A 19,948-nucleotide genomic window follows, 5' to 3' on the forward strand; every position below is an offset into this window, starting at 1 on the left:
TGGTAAGATATTGCATATATCTTACATATCTATCGACCATACAGTAGGTCCTTATTGTTTGTTTTATATATAGTACTGTGTATCTGTTAATCCCAAATTCCTAATTTATCCCTCCTCCTCCTTTCCCCTTTGGTAATCATGAATTTGTTTTCTATGTCTATGAATCTATTTCTGGGTTTTTTTTTTTTAACTTAAAAATTTTTATTGATAATTCCATTTCACTTATTGGATTAGAGTCAGCTTATTTAATTTTACTTATTGTTTTATTAATTTTTATTGTAGTTGCTTTACAATGTTTTTATATTGGAGTATAGTTGATTTACAGTGTTACGTTAGTTTCTGCTGTACAGCAAAGTGATTCACTTATACATATATTTATTCTGTTTCAGATTCTTTTCCCATATAGGTTATTACAGAATACTGAGTACAGTTCCCTGTGCTATACAGTAGGACCTTGTTGTTTATCTATCTTATATATAGTAGTTTGCATCTGCTAGTCCCAAACGCATTTATCCTGCCCCATCCCACCATTCCCCTTTGGTAACCATTTAAGTTTGTTGTCTGAGTCTGCTTTTGTTAGTCAATACGTTCATTTGTATCTTTTTTTAGATTCTACATATAACTGTTATATAATTGTCTTTCTCTGACTTATTAGAAGTTTATTTTTTTAGAAGTTTCTTTAAAAGTATTGCTTTAAAAACTAATCAACCCTAATGAGTCATGGAATTAGGATTCACCTATAATTTGAAGAATGTGTGATTTTAGTTCTGCAGGAAAATGACCCCCAGAAATGCTGGGCTCTGGTGACGAGTGCATGTGTAATGTATCTGGCTTCAGGATTGTGATGCCAGTCTGGAAGCTTGAGAACATCATCTGGTTTCAGCGACAGGCAGTCACTAGAGCAGTTCCAGCTATTTGCCCACAGCAGGTAGACATGAGATGAAGGGGGTTTTGAATGAATACTCTCTGTTCCGTTTCCCTGTGATCTCTCCCAAAGAACAGTCTCTTTAAGGAGACTGTGTTCTGCTAGTAGGACCCTGAGTGTGCTAGACAGACCTTGGCTAGGATAACTGGGCAGCAAAAAGGTAGATGTGAAGAGTTGTAAGGTGGAGAGACTGGAGGGGCACACTGTGGCCCTTGTGTTCTTGAGAAGAACGGATTTATGCGCTGTTCATCAGCTCAGATTCATTTAAACTTTTGGGCTATCTGATTCTCCAGGCAGATGCACTGTACTTGAATGACCCTTTAAAAATTAGTAGAAATTGGGCACAGGACTCCAGTGACACCTCCAGACAGCAACATCTTCCTTAATCACAAGTATGATGGTTGTTTTCAAGGGCTCTTCAGTCAGCTTCTGTGTTGAAGTTCAGGTTCTGCTTACCACCTATTAATCAGCAAATTATTCTCAAACCCCAGCATCTCTGTTTTTAAAATGGGGGAAAATAAATGTCTACCTGTATTAGGGTTCTCCGGGAAAAACAGAACCAATAGGACATAGATGACAGATAGATGGATAGATGACAGTATTTTAAGAAATTGGCTCTTATGAGTAAGGGGGTTGGCAAGCTGGAAGTTTGTATGGTGCGCCAGCAGTCTGGAAAATCAGGTAGCTGCTGTAGTTTTAAGTTTGAAATCTGTAGGGCAGGCTATTAGGCAGAATTAATGCTACAACTTTGAGGCAGAATTTCTTCTTAGGGAAACCATTTTTTGCTCTTAAGGGCTTTAACCAATTAGATAACCATATTATCAAAGATAATCTTCTTTAAGTCAATTGATTGCAGATCAAAGGGCAATTACAAAATACCTTCACTACAACGCCTAGATTACTGTTTAATTAAGTAACTGAGTGCTCCTGCCTAATAGAATTGTAGTAATAAAATGAGCCCAAATCCATGTCAATCATTCATTCAGTGCATTACTAAACACATGGGAAGCCCTCAAAAAAGGTTTTCTATTGTTATTTCAATTTAGTCATTGCTAACCCAATGGATGTTTCCATTTTCAAGTTATTTAGCACCTATTGCCATGTGCTAACTCTTGTAGAAACAGGTTTTTAATACCATTCTCAGATTGTGGCATTATTTTCCTTCTTTAGCTGTTTTTTTTTTTTTTTTTTCAGCCTTGCTAGGATTTTGCACACTGAAGGTGGAAAGAATTGGGAGAAGGAACTTGAATGGAAAGCAGGGAGGTGGCAGAACTACTTCTATTCACTCACCCCAAAGGGGATTTTTTCCGCCCTAGAACTATTTCTTAAGAAGGTACTTGTGTGTGCTCAGTCGTGTCTGACTTTTTGCAACCCCGTGGACTGCAGCCTTCCAGGTTCCTAAATCCATGGGATTTTTCAGGCGAGAATACTGGAGTGGGTTGCCATTTCCTCCTCCTTCTGGACCCAGGGATAAACCTGAGTATCCTGTGTCTCTTGCATTGCAGGCAGATTCTTTACCACTGAGCCACCAGGGAAGCTCTATTTCTTAGTAAGTCATGGTCTAAATTCAGGATATGAGAACACTTGAGAATGTAGACTTCCATCATCAGTCTTCAGTTGGGATCTCCACATATACAACAGAAAGAACTGATGGAGGGAAATTAGTTTCAGCTGTTATTCATTCTAGTAGAATACGAAAAACCCATGAAACAGGACTTAAGTCACTCTTGGCCATAGTTAATTGTAGGCAACTCTGTAGATAAAAACATGTAACCATTGTATATTTTCAGTGGAACTGTAAGTGAATCACACTGTAATTAGAAAAACAAATTTAAATGAAATCAAGTGAAATTTAAGGTGTTGTTTTTTGTTTTTTTTTTTTAAGCTATTTGGTAACTGGAGTGAAAGGGCAAAGAAACACAATGAAAAGCCAGAGACTGAAACTTATCAACACCAATATTGTAAGGAACTTTTAAGTTTATTTTGAAGAAAAATTTAAACCAGCAAAATGATATATGGCTTTTTTTTTTTTTTAAAGAAAAGATATGTGAGTATGTATACTATTGGAAGGACAAAGGGGAAAAATACTAAAAGAATATTAGTTTTGTGGTTTAAAGGAACTCTCAACTAAAAAAGACCACATATTAACACTCAGTGTAATTTCACAGACTAGGTAGAGATCTCTAGTAGCATCTGTTTCTGTTCTGTTTATCTGAGCTGTCACACCTTCTGGAAGGTGAAAGTGAGACTTTGCCCTTTGGCAGCCAAGATTGCCCACAGGCTGAATGGACCATAGGCTGGAGGGACTGGCATTCATCACCTGGCCTCAAAGAACTGCTGATGATCTTAGTGTGATTGTCCCAACCTGGCTTCACCCCCCCAGAATAAATTCTATAGACTAAAGTTGACTCCTCTCCCTAGTCATCCTCATAGGAGATTGAAGTATATTAACCAGAAGCTAATATATTCATTTACAAGGGGGTATAGTCCTTTCCAATGACCAGAAAGCTTAGATGACTTACTGAGGGCACATTCTTACTAATTTTGGAATTATTGGGAACCTGGAAGTATAACGGTAAGTTGCGTGATGAATAAGGGATCTGAAAAAAGAGGAGTGTGGTCATTGTTTTTGTTTACTGTTATTTTGGAAGATATTTGAAACTAGCCTATTTTTATAAACTGAGTATGAAATCTGCATTTCATATGGAAAAAAATGAAAAAAATTATGTTAGTTATTATTGCATATGTTTATGGCTCAGTTGCTAGTTGTGTCTGACTCTTTGCAGCCCCATGGATTGTAACCTGTCAGGCTCCTTTGTCCATGGAACTTTCCAGGCAAGAATACTGGGGTGGGTTGCCATTTCCTGCTTCAATGGAACCTGCGTCTCTTAGGTCTCCATTGACAGGTGGGTTCTTTACCATCAGCGCCACCTGGGAAGCCCCTATTAGTGCATATCACCCCCAAATTTGGCAGATTAAAATAAAAGACATTGTTTAATCTCATAACTTCTGTGGGTCAGGAGTCTGGACATAGCTTTGATTCCCAAAGCTGTCGTTTGATTCACAAGGCTGCAATCAGTGTTGGCCAGGGCTAGGGTCTCATCTGAAGGTTCAATGGATGTAGAATCTTGCTTCCAAGCTCATGTGATCTTGGAATTCAGTTCATTAAGGGCCTGAGGTTTGAGAGACATCATTATTTACTTTTCATCATGAACCCTATAGCTTTTGTGAAATAAGTAAGCATGGTCTTTATTCCATTGAAGTGACAAAATCCAGAATTCACTATGGGCTTTTGGCCTGTTGATTCTGCGCACAAGAAGTAGAAATAATCTGAACTATTATCCAAGGCTACCTAGTGGAGGTGCAGGTGTCATCATTTCTAGTCTGCTGACTTGATTGGGTTTAGGGCTGTAAAGCGCTTGACATTATTTTCCTCTCAGGAAAGGGGCACTGAGGCACAGCAGGATTGAACTGGGCTCTGCTGGACCTCAGGAAATTTTCCCTGCTCAAATATTTACCCTCCTGCAGAGTCAAAATAGTGCAAAGCCAGAGCATATTGTCAAACTGCAGCCTAACCCTCAGCCCAGGAGCAGTGTCACAATCGGTAAATTAGTTCTATCACTTTGACCCTAAGGCTTGCTTTAAGAAAGAATTCAGCTGATTTGCCTCCTAGTCATTTCCAGAATCCAGCTGGGTATTTCTCTGCAACCCAGAACAGTTTCTGAGTCACAACCATCATCTATCTGTCTTGTAAGCTGAATCTGATATGGACACCAAGCTGCCTACAGACTTACAGAGTCCTTTAAGCTCCACGTGTCCTCCAGTCATGTAGTTTGGGGGCCTCAAATGTGCCTGCTCTGATCAGGGCCATTCCAGCCTACACCAGGCCTTTTTCAGTGGTGTGCTAAAAACCCACTCTCTGGCCGGGGAGGGAAATGCCTGATTTCTGTGGTGTCGATACTCCCATCATTACTGATTAAAAGCTGCCCATCTGATGTCATTCAGCATGCAGTTAGGTTAGACGCACACCACTGGCTTTCCTCTAGGGCCAGCAGTACGCCAGCTGCAGCACACAGCTGTTCTGCACGTTTTAGAAAAGGTACCCTCCGGGTGAAGAAATTAAGAAAAGCTCCTCTCCAGGCAGACCCACACCACCTGTATGCCCTGGTGAGCAATGGCAGGTACCCTTTCCTGCACACGTGGCTTATCGAAGGGAAGGTGATTTTAGGCCCATCACTTCCTCAACTGTGTGCCCTTGTGCAGTCCACATTCTGTAGCAGTCCTGGCTTCGATTCACGATACTCTGTGATTAAGTAAAGTGGATGGAATAAGGGAAAAATGAACCAGGTTACCTAGCAGCCTGAAAACCTGCTCTATGCAGATGTTACTGCCAGGTGGAACATTAATTGTTCCTTAGTCTAATCAGTTTAGTCGCTCAGTGGTGTCCAACTCTTTGCAACCCCATGGACTGCAGCACTCCATGAAGGCTATTATTGCTAAAAAGAGCCTCCAGCTACACCATTCCAGGGATAGACATAATGATATAACTAAAAAGGCTTCAGAAACATAATACCTACAACACTACATATTTAGATTCTAGTCCATTAAATGTTTATCTTTAACGAATGACATTTTAACAACAGTCAAACCCAGGCACACTTAATGTAGTTCTTTACTAAAGAAGCAGTTTCTCATAACTCTATTTAGCCTATCAAATTAACTCTGGAAAATCATCCTTCCCCTTTTTTACAGATGAGGAAACAGTCTGAGAGATTAAATAATTCAAGGTGACTCAGAAAATGGATTCAAGACCAGTTCTGCCTAAATCTCTTTTTACTCTGCTTATACAGATACACCCCAGTACTATGAAACAGACAACCTGAGATAGCTGTGGTGAAGATATTTTATTTTTCATAAAAATATAATTGTACAATGCTCTTCAGAAAAAGAAGGATTCCTTCAATGCCCCCAAATACCATGTGGTTTAGAATTAAATTTCCTCTCTTTTAAAACTAAAAATGTAATTGATAATATGCAACTGATTTTCTGATATATCACATTTATGTTTTTCATTTTTATTAGCCTTTAACTAAAGGTGAGCCCAGTTTAAATCTATACTTTTTATAATGAGTCAAATCAAGCCTATTACAATTCAAAGATGATAAAATGCTAAATGGTGATGCTCATAAATACTGTCAATTAGCTGGTAAAGAGTGATATGAATTTGCTGCAGCAAGATAAGATTCTGATTCAGATATATTAGAAAGATTTTAGATAAAATAGAAAAAAATTTAAGAATGTCAACTATATGCTAAAATTTGACCTAGTCAAACTTATTCCATGTTATACTCAGTTGCTCTAATACACAGCAGGTCTGTGCTAAATTAATGACAGAATATGACTGGCCTAAATACATAAATATATCTCCCTCCTTACCTTCCTTTGGGAAAAAGGAAAAGTGCTCTGTCTACTCAGAGAGGCCTGAGTTCACTGACTCCCCCCTCTTTTGTTCTCTTTCTGTGTGTCTGTTGTCCTTACAGGTAAGTAAGAGATGCCAGGATTTCAGCTTGCTGCCCCCTAACTGGAATGGGGCGAGAAATGCTCCAGCTGTCTTCATCAGCGACGTTTATTAACGTGCTTCAGGGGGCCCAGGTGTGCAGCCTGCACAGAACCCAAAGCAATTGGAGCTTTCTTATTTAAGACCAATGAACTTTCTCTTGGTTTGATCTACTGCAAGATACCAAATAGACCGGTTTCAGAATAAACTCAAATAAATTATAATTTACTTTCACCCAAAATTACACATCCTCTACCTGAGGACAAAGTCAGTGCTCTTTCTTGTAAAGGGCAGCAGGGGAACAGCTTAAAGGAGCCAGTGATTTAAAATCACAACCAGAGAAGAAACACTTGGAGCACAATGGAGACATTCCATAGAAGAGCCACATTCATTTGGAATGTTTGCTTTGAAAACAACTCTTCTGGGGAATTCAAAAGGTACTGAACAAAGCAACAGAGTTAAATCTTGGGTTGTTTTGCAAAATAAAAATATACATTTGAATAGACCAGATGGCAAAAACATAACCCATTACAATCTGAACACTGTATTTAAAACATTTAAATTCTCAAGTCCTGAATATTAACAATCTATCTATATTTATGATCCAAAAAAGACATTAAATACTCTTAAACCCCTAGTCCTCCAGAACAGAGAGACCCAGCAGACTGGGCTAGTGGTTTATCAGCTGTCACAAAGGACTGGACTTGGGATCTGAGTCTGGGACCTACGCACGAGAGCACTTTAGGAACTCAGGGAGGCACTTAATTCCAACGCATGGCCTCAGAGAAGGGACGGAAGTACCTTGTCACCTGAAACTACGTGGTCCGTCTCATGTTCCGCCTCACAGACAAGCTAGACTAGAATGCCTCCTCCTAAACTAGTTTGTGACAAAACACATTATATTTGGAAACCAAATGTTTGCTTCCTCAGAGCAAAGAACAATTACAATTTAGCAGCAACGGAGACCACAACCTCCTTTTTTAACTACGCGAAAGAAAAGAGAGAGTGTTAAAGTGTCTCAGTGGGGACGTCAAAAGATTCCCAGGTCTGAGTGTATCATATGAGTGTGATTCCTCAACCATCATTCCACTTGGTAGCCAGGAAGAAAGCAAAGGCAGCTGTGATGGGAATTGGAGAAAACGCCTCTGCCCTCGCCCCTCCCACCGGGCCCCCTGACTGGCGGTGCTGGGTAAGACTCTGGCTCCAGTGCTTCACTCCGGAGCGGAGGCAGGGCCAGGGCCCAACCGGAGGCACAGCCGCAGTGTATTTCTCTCTGGCTCAGAATACATTCATAAGGAAACTCAAGTCAGGGAAGAAACTAAGTGTTCTGGTTATAGCTAAAGCCATTTGACCCACCAGCAATGTGTCCCTCATTTGGTTCCGGATCTCCTGAGGCAGAAACTCCCATCTCAGCAGCTAATTTCATCCCACTGTCTTTAGAACAATTCTCCTAATTAGTTGACTACACAACGAAATGTGTGTGAACATTCACTCCTGCCCTCCCCCATATACATACAGAAACACATACAATAGAAACGCACACATACATACATACTCTGGGTTGTCAAGATGATATATGCTGCTGAAATGCCTAACAGGTTATTTCTTATTTCAAAATAAAAAGTTTGACTGATTATTCTCCAAGTATGGATCAGGCCCTAATAAACTTGTATAAATACAGTTTGAAAAGACAGCAATTAAAGTTTTAAATAGAAGCTATCTTAAGGACTTTCTTGATGGATTTTGTTAATGTGTACATTATTTAAAACAGGCATATCATTATGGATTACAAAAATAGAAGTGTATATATTTGTTACTATATATTCACAGCTTATGCTGGAATGGCTCACAGGAGAAATCATGGTTCATGCAGAAAATAAACATGACTCAAGTAAATATAAAGAAATCAGATTAGGTCCATAAAAGGCTGAGGACTTAGTAGTTAGTCATCAGCCCATTTGGTTTCTCTTTGTAGGGCAATCAAGAACATGAAAGGAAATGACACCCAAACACACATACAAATACAATTACATGAAGTACATGGAAAGAATATAAATTAACCAGTAAAGCAATGTGGAGTTGAGGTGCAAAAATACAATCTTCACTCACTCTTTCTTTTCTTGTGCTTTCAAGCATCGCAACATGGCAATACCAACCAGAACGAGTCTGAATGTCTGTAAATTTTCTAAGTGTTGAAAATCAAAGCAAAATTCTTTGAGATCTATGATCACACATTTTGGTAGAAACTGCAGATTTACAGAGATGACTGAGCAGTAGGTAGTAAATGGAGCCAAGAAGCACAATCTTGCCTATTCATCCTCCATAGGGTCAGAATATTGGCTTCAGTCACTGACTCATCATTTTATATGATCTTCACCCTGAAAAGTAAAGTTACTAATGTAAGAATGTTTTTAAAGAGGTTTGGTTAATCTGTTTTAATACGCATTTTTAAAATTTAGTATCTACAGGAAGACTATTTTTAAATATAGACTGAAAGAAAACTGAACTGAGTTGCTTTTTTCCCATTAATTCCATTTAGATTAAGGCAAATATTACTTCATATAATAAAAGTGATCAAAAAGCCAATCCTTCAATTTCATAAAAAATTCTAAAAATAATTTTATTTATGTATTTATTTTTGGCTATGCTGGGTCCGTGTTACTGTGCGGGCTTTTCTCTAGTTGCGGTGAGCAGGGGCTACTGTTTGTTGCAGTGCACAAGAGTCTCGTTATGGTAGCTGCTCCTGGGGAGCATGGGCTCTAGGGAGGTCAGGCTTTAGCAATTGCGGGTCCTGGGCTCCAGTGCACAGGCTCAACAGTTATAGCCCAGAGGCTAAGTTACTCCACAGTATGTGGGATCTTCTCAGATCAGGGATTGAACTTGTGTCTCAGATTCTTTACCAGTGAGCCACCAGAGAGTCTCTTCGTAACAATTTTTTTAAAGGATAAAAAATTTATAACATTTCCTTATAAAAAACAATCACAATGATGAACAAATCAACACATGACACCTTCATTCTAAAATACAGCCTCATCAACAAATGGTGCTGAGACAACTGTTATCTTCACATGCAAAAGAATTAAGCTGGACTTCTATCTTATACCACATAGAAATATTAACTCAATAGATCAATGATATGTAAGACCTAAAAGCATAAAGCTCTTAGAAGAAAACGTTGGGGCAAATTTTCACGACCTTGGATTTCACAGTGAATTGTTAGATAGGGTACCCAAAGCATGAACAACAAAATTAAAAATAGATAAAATGGACTTCCTCAAAATTAAAGTCTTTTGTGCACCAAAGGACACTTATCAAGAAAGTGAAAAGACAACCTATAGTATAGGAGAAATATCTGTAATCATATATCTGATAAAGGTCTAGAATCCAGAATATATAAAGAATTCTTACAACTCAACAACAAAATGAAGAACAACTCAATTAAAACATGGGCAAGGGACATACACAGACGCTTTTTTCAAAGATATACAAATGGCCAGCAAGCACATGAAAAGTTGCTCAGCATCATTAAGGAAAAATGGAAATCAAAACCACAATCAGATGCCACTTCACCAGGAAGGCTACATTTTTCAAAAATGGAAAATAAAAAGTGTTGGCAAGATGCAGAGAAATGGGAAACTTCATATACTGTGGTGGTAATGTAAAACATTTCAGCTGCTGTGGGAAATAATTTGTAGTTCTTCTAAAAAATACATAATTACCATATGACCCGGCAATTCCACTTCTGGTATACACCCAAAACAATTGAAAACCGGCACTCAAATGTATACTTATACACGCATGTTTATAGTAACACTGTTTGCAACAGCCAAAGGTAGAAACAAATATCCATCAATGGATAAATGGATAAATAAATTGTGGTATACATGTATAAGAGAATATTATGCAGTCATAAAATGGAATGAGATACTGATACATGCTACAAAGTGGATGAACCTTGAAAACATTATGCTAGCTCATTCAAGAAGCCAGACACAAAAAAGTCACACACTTATGAGTCCATTTATACAGAATATCCAAGAACAGGTAAATCCACAGAGACAGAATGCAGATTCATAGTTACCAGGACCTGGAGGGAGGGTGATAGAGTAACCACTAATGAGTTTAGAGTTTTCTTTTGCGGTGATACAATGTTTTCTAAATAGACAGAGGTGGTTGCTGTACAACAGTGTGAAAATCCCAAATGCCTCTCAATTGTTACTTTAGAATGATTAATTTTATGTTATGTGAATTTCTCCCTAACTAAAAAAAAATCCTTATGGTGATGGGCTACTGAAATATATAGAGCCTGAGCTAGGTGAGGACAGGTTCTACCTACAGCTGTGTGACCCTGGGCACCTTACCAAGCTCCTGTACTATTTCTTTATCTATAAAGTAAAAAGTACAATTATACTTAACACAGTGATTGGAGGAAATAATTAAGATAAATATAAGTGAAAGTACTTTGTAAATCAAAATCAAAATAAAAGGTATTGTTATTATTAACAATAACTAGGGGATTCCCTGGTGGTCCAGTGGTTCAAACTTGGCATTTTCACTGCTGTGGGCCTGGGTTCAATCTCTGATTGGGGAACTATTATCCCACAAGCTGTGCAGTGAGGCCAATAATAATAATGACAACTACTAGAATGGTACACTCTCATTTATCGACGAACTCTACTTTTTAAAATTGCCATGAATTTATCAGCTGCTCTTTATAGACCCCATGTATAACACATTTCAATATTTAGAATATAATGCAATTTCACTTGGTTACCAGTGTATTACAAATGACATCGCCATTTTATTTTATTTGAAAACACAGCAAGGGAAGCGGTCAACAGAAAGCCTATTTTGAGTCACTCCTCTGAAGATAAACTCTTCCATGTACCGTACTCACAGGAGTTGCTGTTAGCGTCTGTCTTCCCAGCTTTCATGTGCCTGCTTGAGTTCTGCTGAGATTTGCTCTGCTCTTCTCCAGTGAGTAGGGCCTTTATTTCAGAAGGGATTTTACCTTGGTCCATTGCCATGCACCACTGCTTGTACTGAAATATGTAAAATATAATTGAGTAAAATTCTACTAGTCAGGTAGAAAATCCTAGACAGAACAACTCCCATAACTAGAGGTCAAACTGGCTGCTGGCAACCCCACCTTCTACTGTATTCCTATTCATGACCTAGGACATGGATGAGGCCTGCTATCTTCAGAAAGGAGGGTGAAAAACTACCACTGAATTTCCTTGTGATGTGCTGGAGTACTGCTCAGATGTAAAAGGCCCCTCTGGCTAAAATACCACCTCCCTGTGGAGTGCCACGGGAGAAGGCAATGGCATCCCACTCCAGTACTCTTGCCTGGAGAATCCCATGGACGGAGGAGCCTGGTAGGCCGAAGTCCACGGGGTTGCTAAGAGTTGGGCATGACTGAGCGACTTCACTTTCACTTTTCACTTTCATGCATTGGAGAAGGAAATGGCAACCCACTCCAGTATTCTTGCCAAATTTAACTGGAGAATCCCAGGGACAGAGGAACCTCTTGGGCTGCCGTCTATGGGGTTGCACAGAGTCGGACACGACTGATGTGACTTAGCAGCAGCAGCAGCAGTAGAGTGCCACACATCAAAATTCATCTCTTTGTGCTGACTGTCACATTATTATTTCCACTCCTAAAGTAAGTAACTTTGTAATTTCCTTTCTCTAGTTCATAAATATTCACTAAACATCTACTTTCTACCAAAGTGTATACTATAGACTTTGGGGGTATAAAAGATTAATCAATCCAAAGATTAAGTCCTCCAGTGGCTTACACTGCAGGAGGTAAAAAAATAATTTATAAGTTAAATTCAGCATATTAAAAAAAAAGTCTCCTGAATAGTGTGCATCTGGACTCTCGCCATGCCCCAACCTGACCTTCTAAAAAGCTGGGGCAGCCTGTCCCCATGTTAATGATCATGTTAGCTACATCTTTCTCTCTTCCAACCTATCACCTCCTCCCCTGAGCTTACAGTACTATCGAGGTTTCTATTCTCTTGAAATCTGAATGAATGAATAAAAGCAGGCCTAATAGTATCGTACAATGCATATTGTTACATATTGTTATACTGCTTTTTCCACTTAGCAATATGTTGTGTCTTTCCATATCAGTACATACATATGTGCACTGTGATTTTCATGGCTACAAAGTAGTCCAATATATGAATGTAGTATGATTTATTTAACCAATCCCTGACTGTTGAGCATTTGGGTTATTCTCCTTTTTGTCTCATATCGTAAATAATCCCTTAGTGAAATAGTCACTTTCTACTCCCACCAAGAACGTATGAAAAATGAGTATTTCCCTACGTTCTCTCTAACAAATAAATATTCTCTCTCATGTTCATCAACTGTATAGCTGAAAACTCGTATCTTCAGGTTTTAATACAATTTAGGTTGACTGTTTCGTACATTTACTGACAGGCTTTCTTACCATTTCCAGTTCCTCTCTAAGAGCACAAATGGCTCTTTCCCGACTGGATACCAATTCTTCCAAATACTGATACCGCAGTTTTTTCCTGGCCCGGCATTCTCTTGCACTCTGCCGGCTCCTCTCGAGTTTTGCCTTCAAGTCAATTTTGGCTGGCTTTCGACCACGTTTGCCGGGCTTCTTCACTTTACCTCCAACCACCTTCAGCAAGAGAAAGTAGTAGTCATTTTTTTTCCTTAGTTCTGAGTCTAGGAAAGTGACTGTGGCTGCATATTAGCAAGGAAAACATTTACAAATAAATAAATAGAGCCCACGGAACTAAGAAAGCACGATCCCATCACATGCCTTATGATTCTTTGCTTCATATTTTTTTCTGATACTTTTCACACCAAGAATAGGGAAGAAACAGTGTAAGTGTTCATTATTTCTACTAAACTTTTTTTCATAATAAACTTTACATAGCTTTATAGTCAACTTTGGGTTTCTCTGGTGGCACAGACAGTAAAGAATCCACCAGCAATGTGGGAGATGTGGGTTCGATCTCTGGGTTTGGACGATCCCCTGGAGGAGGGCAAGGCAACCCACTTCAGTATTCTTGCCTGAAGAATTCCCATGGACAGAGGAGCCTGGCAGGCTATAGTCCATGGGGTTGCAAAGAGTCGGACACGACTGAGCAACCAAGAACACATTCATAGTACACTTTATGAACCATAAGCAGCTGGATAACAAGAAACTGCCATTACACATTTTGTTCACAAATTATTTTTATTAAGAAAGTCATAAGTAAATAAAAATCAGTATTGAAAAGTGTAAGTTCAGTATGATCTCAATCTCACAAAACAACACATAGAAGAAAGGATCTTAACCAAAGGTCAGTGAGGACTTTTCCAATAGGTGTGATTAGAAAAAGCTTCTTTCTCATCTGTATTTTTAATTATTTTCAGTATTTATAATTAGAAAAATATAAAATTTCTATTTAAAATTGGGTGTATATATAAATAAGTACGTATCCTAAGCAATTTGGCTCTCAATTCCCTCTTCAAATTTGTTGAGCCCAAAGGAACACACGGGAAGACCCTGACATTTTCGGGATAATTCTCTCCTGCCCCTGGGACTGTCTCAGGAGATTCTGCCTGCTCCCACTGGTGTCACAGACATCCTCTCAATACCCCTGCTGTTCAGTTACCTGCACAGGCATGGTTTTTTGGTGACTGGCAAAGTAATCTAATCTTCTTCATTGTTTAGCTTTGGAGTTTCCCCAAGTTCTTACACAAGATATAACTATGAGATAAAGGTAATGAATTTTAAAATACATGAACCTGAACTTATACATCAAATGAATTTCCTTTAAAGGAGTCACTTTGAAAGGGGTACATTTACTCCAATGAATAACCTTTCTTGAAAGCTGCTTTTGGAGCCAGTTTCTTATAGGCCACAACACAATACACCATATTACTTTCAAGTAATACATTATTCTTTAAATCCCCAAGCAATCTGATTGTCCACTTTGTTCATCCAATGAGGTTACAAATGATGTCTAGTTCTTTCTGAAGATTACCCTCAAAGAATAAAAATGTTACAACTTCAGTATACTGAAAGGGATATTACTGAGGCTTTAAAAGTTAAAGTTAAGTCGCTCAGTTGTGTCCAACTCTTTGCGACCCCATGCACTGTAGCCCACCAGGCTCCTCCATCCATGGGATTCTCCAGGCAAGAATACTGGAGTGGGTTGCCATTGCCTTCTCCAGGGGATCTTCCCGACCCAGGGATCGAAACCAGGTCTCCCGCAATTGCAGGCAGACGCTTTAAAGGCAATTTTAAAAGAGAAGATGAAAAACTCAAACACTGGCAAATCATTGAACTAAATGTAGAAGTCTTAACTAGGTAACAAAACTTAAAGGATCAATCTTCATTTGGATATTAAAACTCTGATTTGTTTGTATGCTTGAAATCACCATTAATACTATACACCAACAATGCCCAGTACCTTGTAAAGATCAGATCATTGCTTAGTATCATGGTGAGATCAGGAAAACCAAATTTCATATGTGAGTCGGCTACATTTACCAAATCCTGTGTCACAATATGACAGCTAACCATTGCATCCAGCATTTTATAGAGTGGCTCTGAAATGAGACTGAATACTCCGAGGCTCTTGGAAAAAAAATCTTTCCTTTCTACCACCATCTTCAAAGCTAACTGCTTCAGTGCTACTCCCAAATTAGTTTGAACTTTTCAAAAACTGGTCTTTTAAAGCTTTCCTATTCTGTATCATCACGTTTTTTAAATTTCAGTATAATAATATACACGCCTGGGAACTTTTCTTCACAGTTAAGTATACAATTAGCAATTGCTGGGTAACTAGCTGATCCAAGTATTACTATGGGCTAAATTTTAAATTATGCTTATCAACTGTGCAATTTTAATGAAGTATTTTGAAATCACCCTTCAATAAAACATAGTATATTTGCTATTGATAGTTTTTAAAAAGCAATATGCTGCTAAGTTACTTCAGTTGTGTCCAACTCTGTGCGACCTCAGAGACGGCAGCCCACCAGGCTCCCCCGTCCCTGGGATTCTCCAGGCAAGAACACTGGAGTGGGTTGCCATTTCCTTCTCCAGTGCATTAAAGTGAAAAGTGAACGTGAATTTGCTCAGTCGTGTCCAACTCTTAGCGGCCCCATGGACTGCAGCCCACCAGGCTCCTCCGTCCATGGGATTTTCTAGGCAAGAGTACTGGAGTGGGTCGCCATTGCCTTCTCCCAAAAAGCAATATATTTATAGCCTAAACCCATGTCCTTAGTGAAATAAACGGTAATCACATCTATTCTTTATATAGTAAAATGAGTCATCAATCACACACCATTACAAACCAGTATCTTCATATATTGCTGTTTTTAATTAATTAATTCAGGAATGGAATTCAGGAATGGCACCTTTGAGAAGTCAGAAGGACATAGTGTACTGCACAAACTTCACTGATTTTTTTTACACAAACTTAGTGTAGTCATAAAAATCAAACAAAAGGTATAACCCTTTGTTTAGTTTTCACGGAAGTAAAATATTTACATTGCAACTATTTCCTTTTTTTTTTTAATTAGAAAGGCAGAGTAAATAAATCTAGGGTTCCTGTACTTTACATCATCTGTAAAATTACATTTAAGACCACATAACCACCACTTCTCTAGCTTAATTTTTCCTCAGTCAGTAATAAACTGAAATTTTGGCTTTTGGTGCCAGCTAAAATCTGATTAATGTACCAGTTTTCAAGAGAGTCAAGCACATCACAGGATTATTGTAAATCTTAAGTAAAATAATGTATGAAAGCACTTTGTTTAAAAAAGGAGGGGATTATCATCATACAAACGCAGGTTAGTATAATAGTTGCCTTAACAACTGAACTTTACGTATTTCATACGCCATAAACCTTGGGGGATGGATAAGGGAAGTTAATTAGAAATGAGGAACCAGGAACTAAAACTGAAATCAACCCCACGAATTCCTTAAATATGTCTGAAACAAAAGTTATTCTTATTAATGCTTCTTAAAATTTTCATAAATTCAAAGACAACCACATACTCTCATTCTCTGAGGAAGCACATTAATGTGGCTAAATAAAAGTACTAATTTGTGCACAACACCGACTCCAAAGAAAACTATTAAAATAACTCTCCAATTTAACTTTTTTTCCTGTTCTAATTTTACTTCTACTAACACAGGACCACACAAAAGTTTAAACAGCTGTTTTTAAAACAGTGTACTTTATCCACCATCCATTTTACCTCCTTTTCCTCCCCAAGACATATTTGTTAGCTCAGGACAGAAGGTCCTAGGGGAAACACTCACAAGGCCTGTGTCCCTAACACCCAGCATTAAGAAAAGCAACCTGCTAGCCAATGCTTTTTCTTGCTCTGCACAGCAAACTTATTTAACAAAGGCAGGATATTAGGGATGTTAGATTTCAGTTTTGTGTTGCATGCGCTCAGTCATGTCTGACTCTTTGCAACCTCACAGACTGTACCGCCAGGCTCCTCTGTCCATGGAATTTTCCAGGCAAGGATACAGGAGTGGGTTGCCATTCCCTTCTCCAGGGGATCTTCCTGGCTCAGAGACTGAGCCCACATCTCTTGTGTTGCCTGCATTGGCAGGCGGATTCTTTACCACTGAGCATTCTTTACCACCTAGGGTTTCACAATGAGTTCACAATAAATGTTTAATAAATATGACAGATAAAACACAAAAGACAGACTTCCCTGGCGGTCCAGTGGTTAAGACTTCACATTTACAATGCAGGGCGTGCAGGTCTGATCCCTGATTAGGGAACTAACATCCCACATGCCACGCAGCCAAAAAAATATATTAAAAAATAAATAAAAATTTTAAAAAACCCACAGAAGACATTCCTAAGTAACCAATGAGTCATAGAAGAGATCACAAGGGAAATCAGAAAAATACTTTGAGATGAATGAACAGGAAAATACAACATACCAAAACTTTTAAGATACAGCTAAAGCAGTGCTCAGAAGTAGCTACAAACACCTAAATTAAGAAAGATTTTAAAGGCAATAACCTAACTTTTTACCCTAAGAAACTAGAAAAAAAGAGCAAATTAAACTGAAAACAAGTTGATGGAAAGAAATAATAAAATCAGAGTAGATATAAATAAAACAGAGAATGAAAAAACAATCAAACCAAAAGCTGGTGCTTCAAAAAGACCAACAAAATTGACAAACCTTTAGCTAGACTGATCGAACAAGAGAAAATGTTCAAAACCCTAAACTCAAAACTGAAAGAAAAGACATCACTATTACCTTTACCAAAGTAAAAATGATTACAAGAGAGGACTATGAAAAATTGTATGCCAAAAAACCAGATAACCTAGTTGAAATGGACAAATTTCTAGAAAGATAAAAAGTAGCAAGAGTGACTCAAGAAGGAATAAAAAAATCTAAAAAGACTTATGACAAATAAAGAGACTGAAAGAGTAATCAAAAAATTTCCCATAAAGAAAAGTCCAGGTCCAGGTGACTTCATTGGTAAATTAACCAAGCATTTTAAAGAATTAACACTAATTCTTTACAAACCCTTCCAAAAAAACAAGAGGAAAGAACATACCAAGTTCATTCAATGAGCCAAAATTAGCCTGATAACAAAAAACCAAGATATAAGAAAACTATAGACCAACATGTCTTAAGAATATAGATGGAAAAATCTTCAATAAAATACTAGCAAACTAAATCTAACAGCATATAAAGAGGATTATATACCATAACTGGATGATTTATCCCAGGAATAAAGGTTGGTTTAACAACCAAAAATCAATTAGTGTAATATACCATATCAATAGGAGAAAAGACAAAAATTACATGTTCATCTCAACAGACTCAGTAAAAGCACTTGACAAATACAACACCCTTATATTATTTAAAAAAGCAAACCTTCAAAAAACTAGGAATAGAAGGGAACTTCAACCTGGTAAAGAGCATCTATGAAACAAACACCCACAGCCAACATCATGTAGAGGTGAAAGACTGAAATCTTTCTCCAAAGATCAGAAACAAAACAAGGATTCTGTCCTCTCCAGTCATGTCTATTCAACATTGTGTTGGAGGTTCTAGCCACAGCAATCAAGAAAAAGAAAGAAGGCATTCAGATTATAAAGGAAAATTTCTATTTGAGGATGATATGATCTTATATACAGAAAATTCTAAGGAATCTGCAAAAAAACTATTAGAACTCATGAGTTGAACAAAGTTGCAAGATACAAGATCAAGATAAAAATATCAGTTGTGTTTCTATACACAATGAACAAGCTGAAAATGAAATTATGGAAACATTCCATTTAGAATAGTATCAAAAATAATAAAATATTTAGGAATAAATTTAATGAAAGAACTGCAAAACTTGTATACAAAAATCACTGTAAGAAATTAAATAAGATATAATAAAAAGACATTCCCTGTTAATGGGTTGGTAGACTTAATACTGTTAAGATGAGTACTCCCCAAACTGAGCTACAGATTCAACACAATTTCTATCAAAATTCCAGATGACTTTTTGCATAAATTGACAAGATAATCCTAAAATTCATATGGAAATACAATGGACCCAAAATAGCCAAAGCAATCTTTTAAAAGAACAAAGGCAGAGGACTCCCACTTTCTGATTTCAAAACTTATTAGAAAGCAATAGGAATAAAGATAGTGTGGTACTGGCACAAGGACAGACATAGAGATCAATGGAAAAGAACTGTAAATCACATAAGAGACATACCCAGAATATAACACTCACACTCAACAGTAAAAAGATAAATAATCCAATTAGAATGTGGGCAGAATATTTGAACAGACAGTTCTCCAAAGACATATGCCAATAAACATATGAAAAAATGCTTAACGTCATTAGGGAAATGTGAATCAAAATCATGAGATACCTCTTTAAACCCACTAGGATGGCTGCTGCTGCTGTGTAATCAAAAAGACAGCCCAGAACAAGTATTGGTACAGATGTGGAGGAATGGAAGCTTCATACATGGTTGATGGGAATGGAAAATGGCGGCCACTTTGGAAAACAGTTTGCCAGTTCCTCCAAAATATTAAACACAGAATTACCATATGACTCAGAAATTCTATGTCTTGTTTTATCTCCAAAAGAAATGAAAACATACATCCACATAAGAAATTGTACGCAGATGTTCAGGGCACCATTCATTATTCATGATGGGTAAAAAATGGAAACCAACCAAATGTGCAAAGGTTGATGAATGGGTAACAAAATATGGTGGATCCAAACAGTGGAACATTGTTCAGCCATACAAGGGAATGAAGTGCTGATACACGGTAAAACATGACTGAACCTTGAAAACATGCCAAGAGAAAGAAGTGGAAATACAAAAGGGTGTATGATTCCATTTATACAGACTGTCTAGAGCAGGCAATGTACAGCAACAGAAAGCATATCAGTGGTTGCTTAGGGCTGAGAAGGGGAGGGAGAGAATAGGGAGTGACTG

At 37.9% G+C, this 19,948-nt stretch overlaps 1 protein-coding gene across 1 annotated transcript in view; it reads right to left on the reverse strand.

Moving 5' to 3' along the window:
• Positions 1-5,814: 5,814 nt before the first annotated feature.
• The window catches only part of CREBL2 (cAMP responsive element binding protein like 2), a 29,459-nt gene continuing 15,325 nt past the window's right edge, over positions 5,815-19,948 (reverse strand). The window contains exons 2-4 of the mRNA NM_001076088.1: positions 12,943-13,140; positions 11,380-11,524; positions 5,815-8,860 (exon numbers count right to left, since the gene is read on the reverse strand). Of these exons, the coding sequence (NP_001069556.1) occupies positions 8,856-8,860; positions 11,380-11,524; positions 12,943-13,140 (348 nt within the window). The 3' untranslated portion in view covers positions 5,815-8,855. The remainder of the gene's footprint in view (positions 8,861-11,379; positions 11,525-12,942; positions 13,141-19,948) is intronic.

Source organism: Bos taurus, chromosome 5 (genome assembly GCF_002263795.3).
Source record: "Bos taurus isolate L1 Dominette 01449 registration number 42190680 breed Hereford chromosome 5, ARS-UCD2.0, whole genome shotgun sequence".
In the NCBI taxonomy this organism is placed as follows: Eukaryota; Metazoa; Chordata; class Mammalia; order Artiodactyla; family Bovidae; genus Bos; species Bos taurus.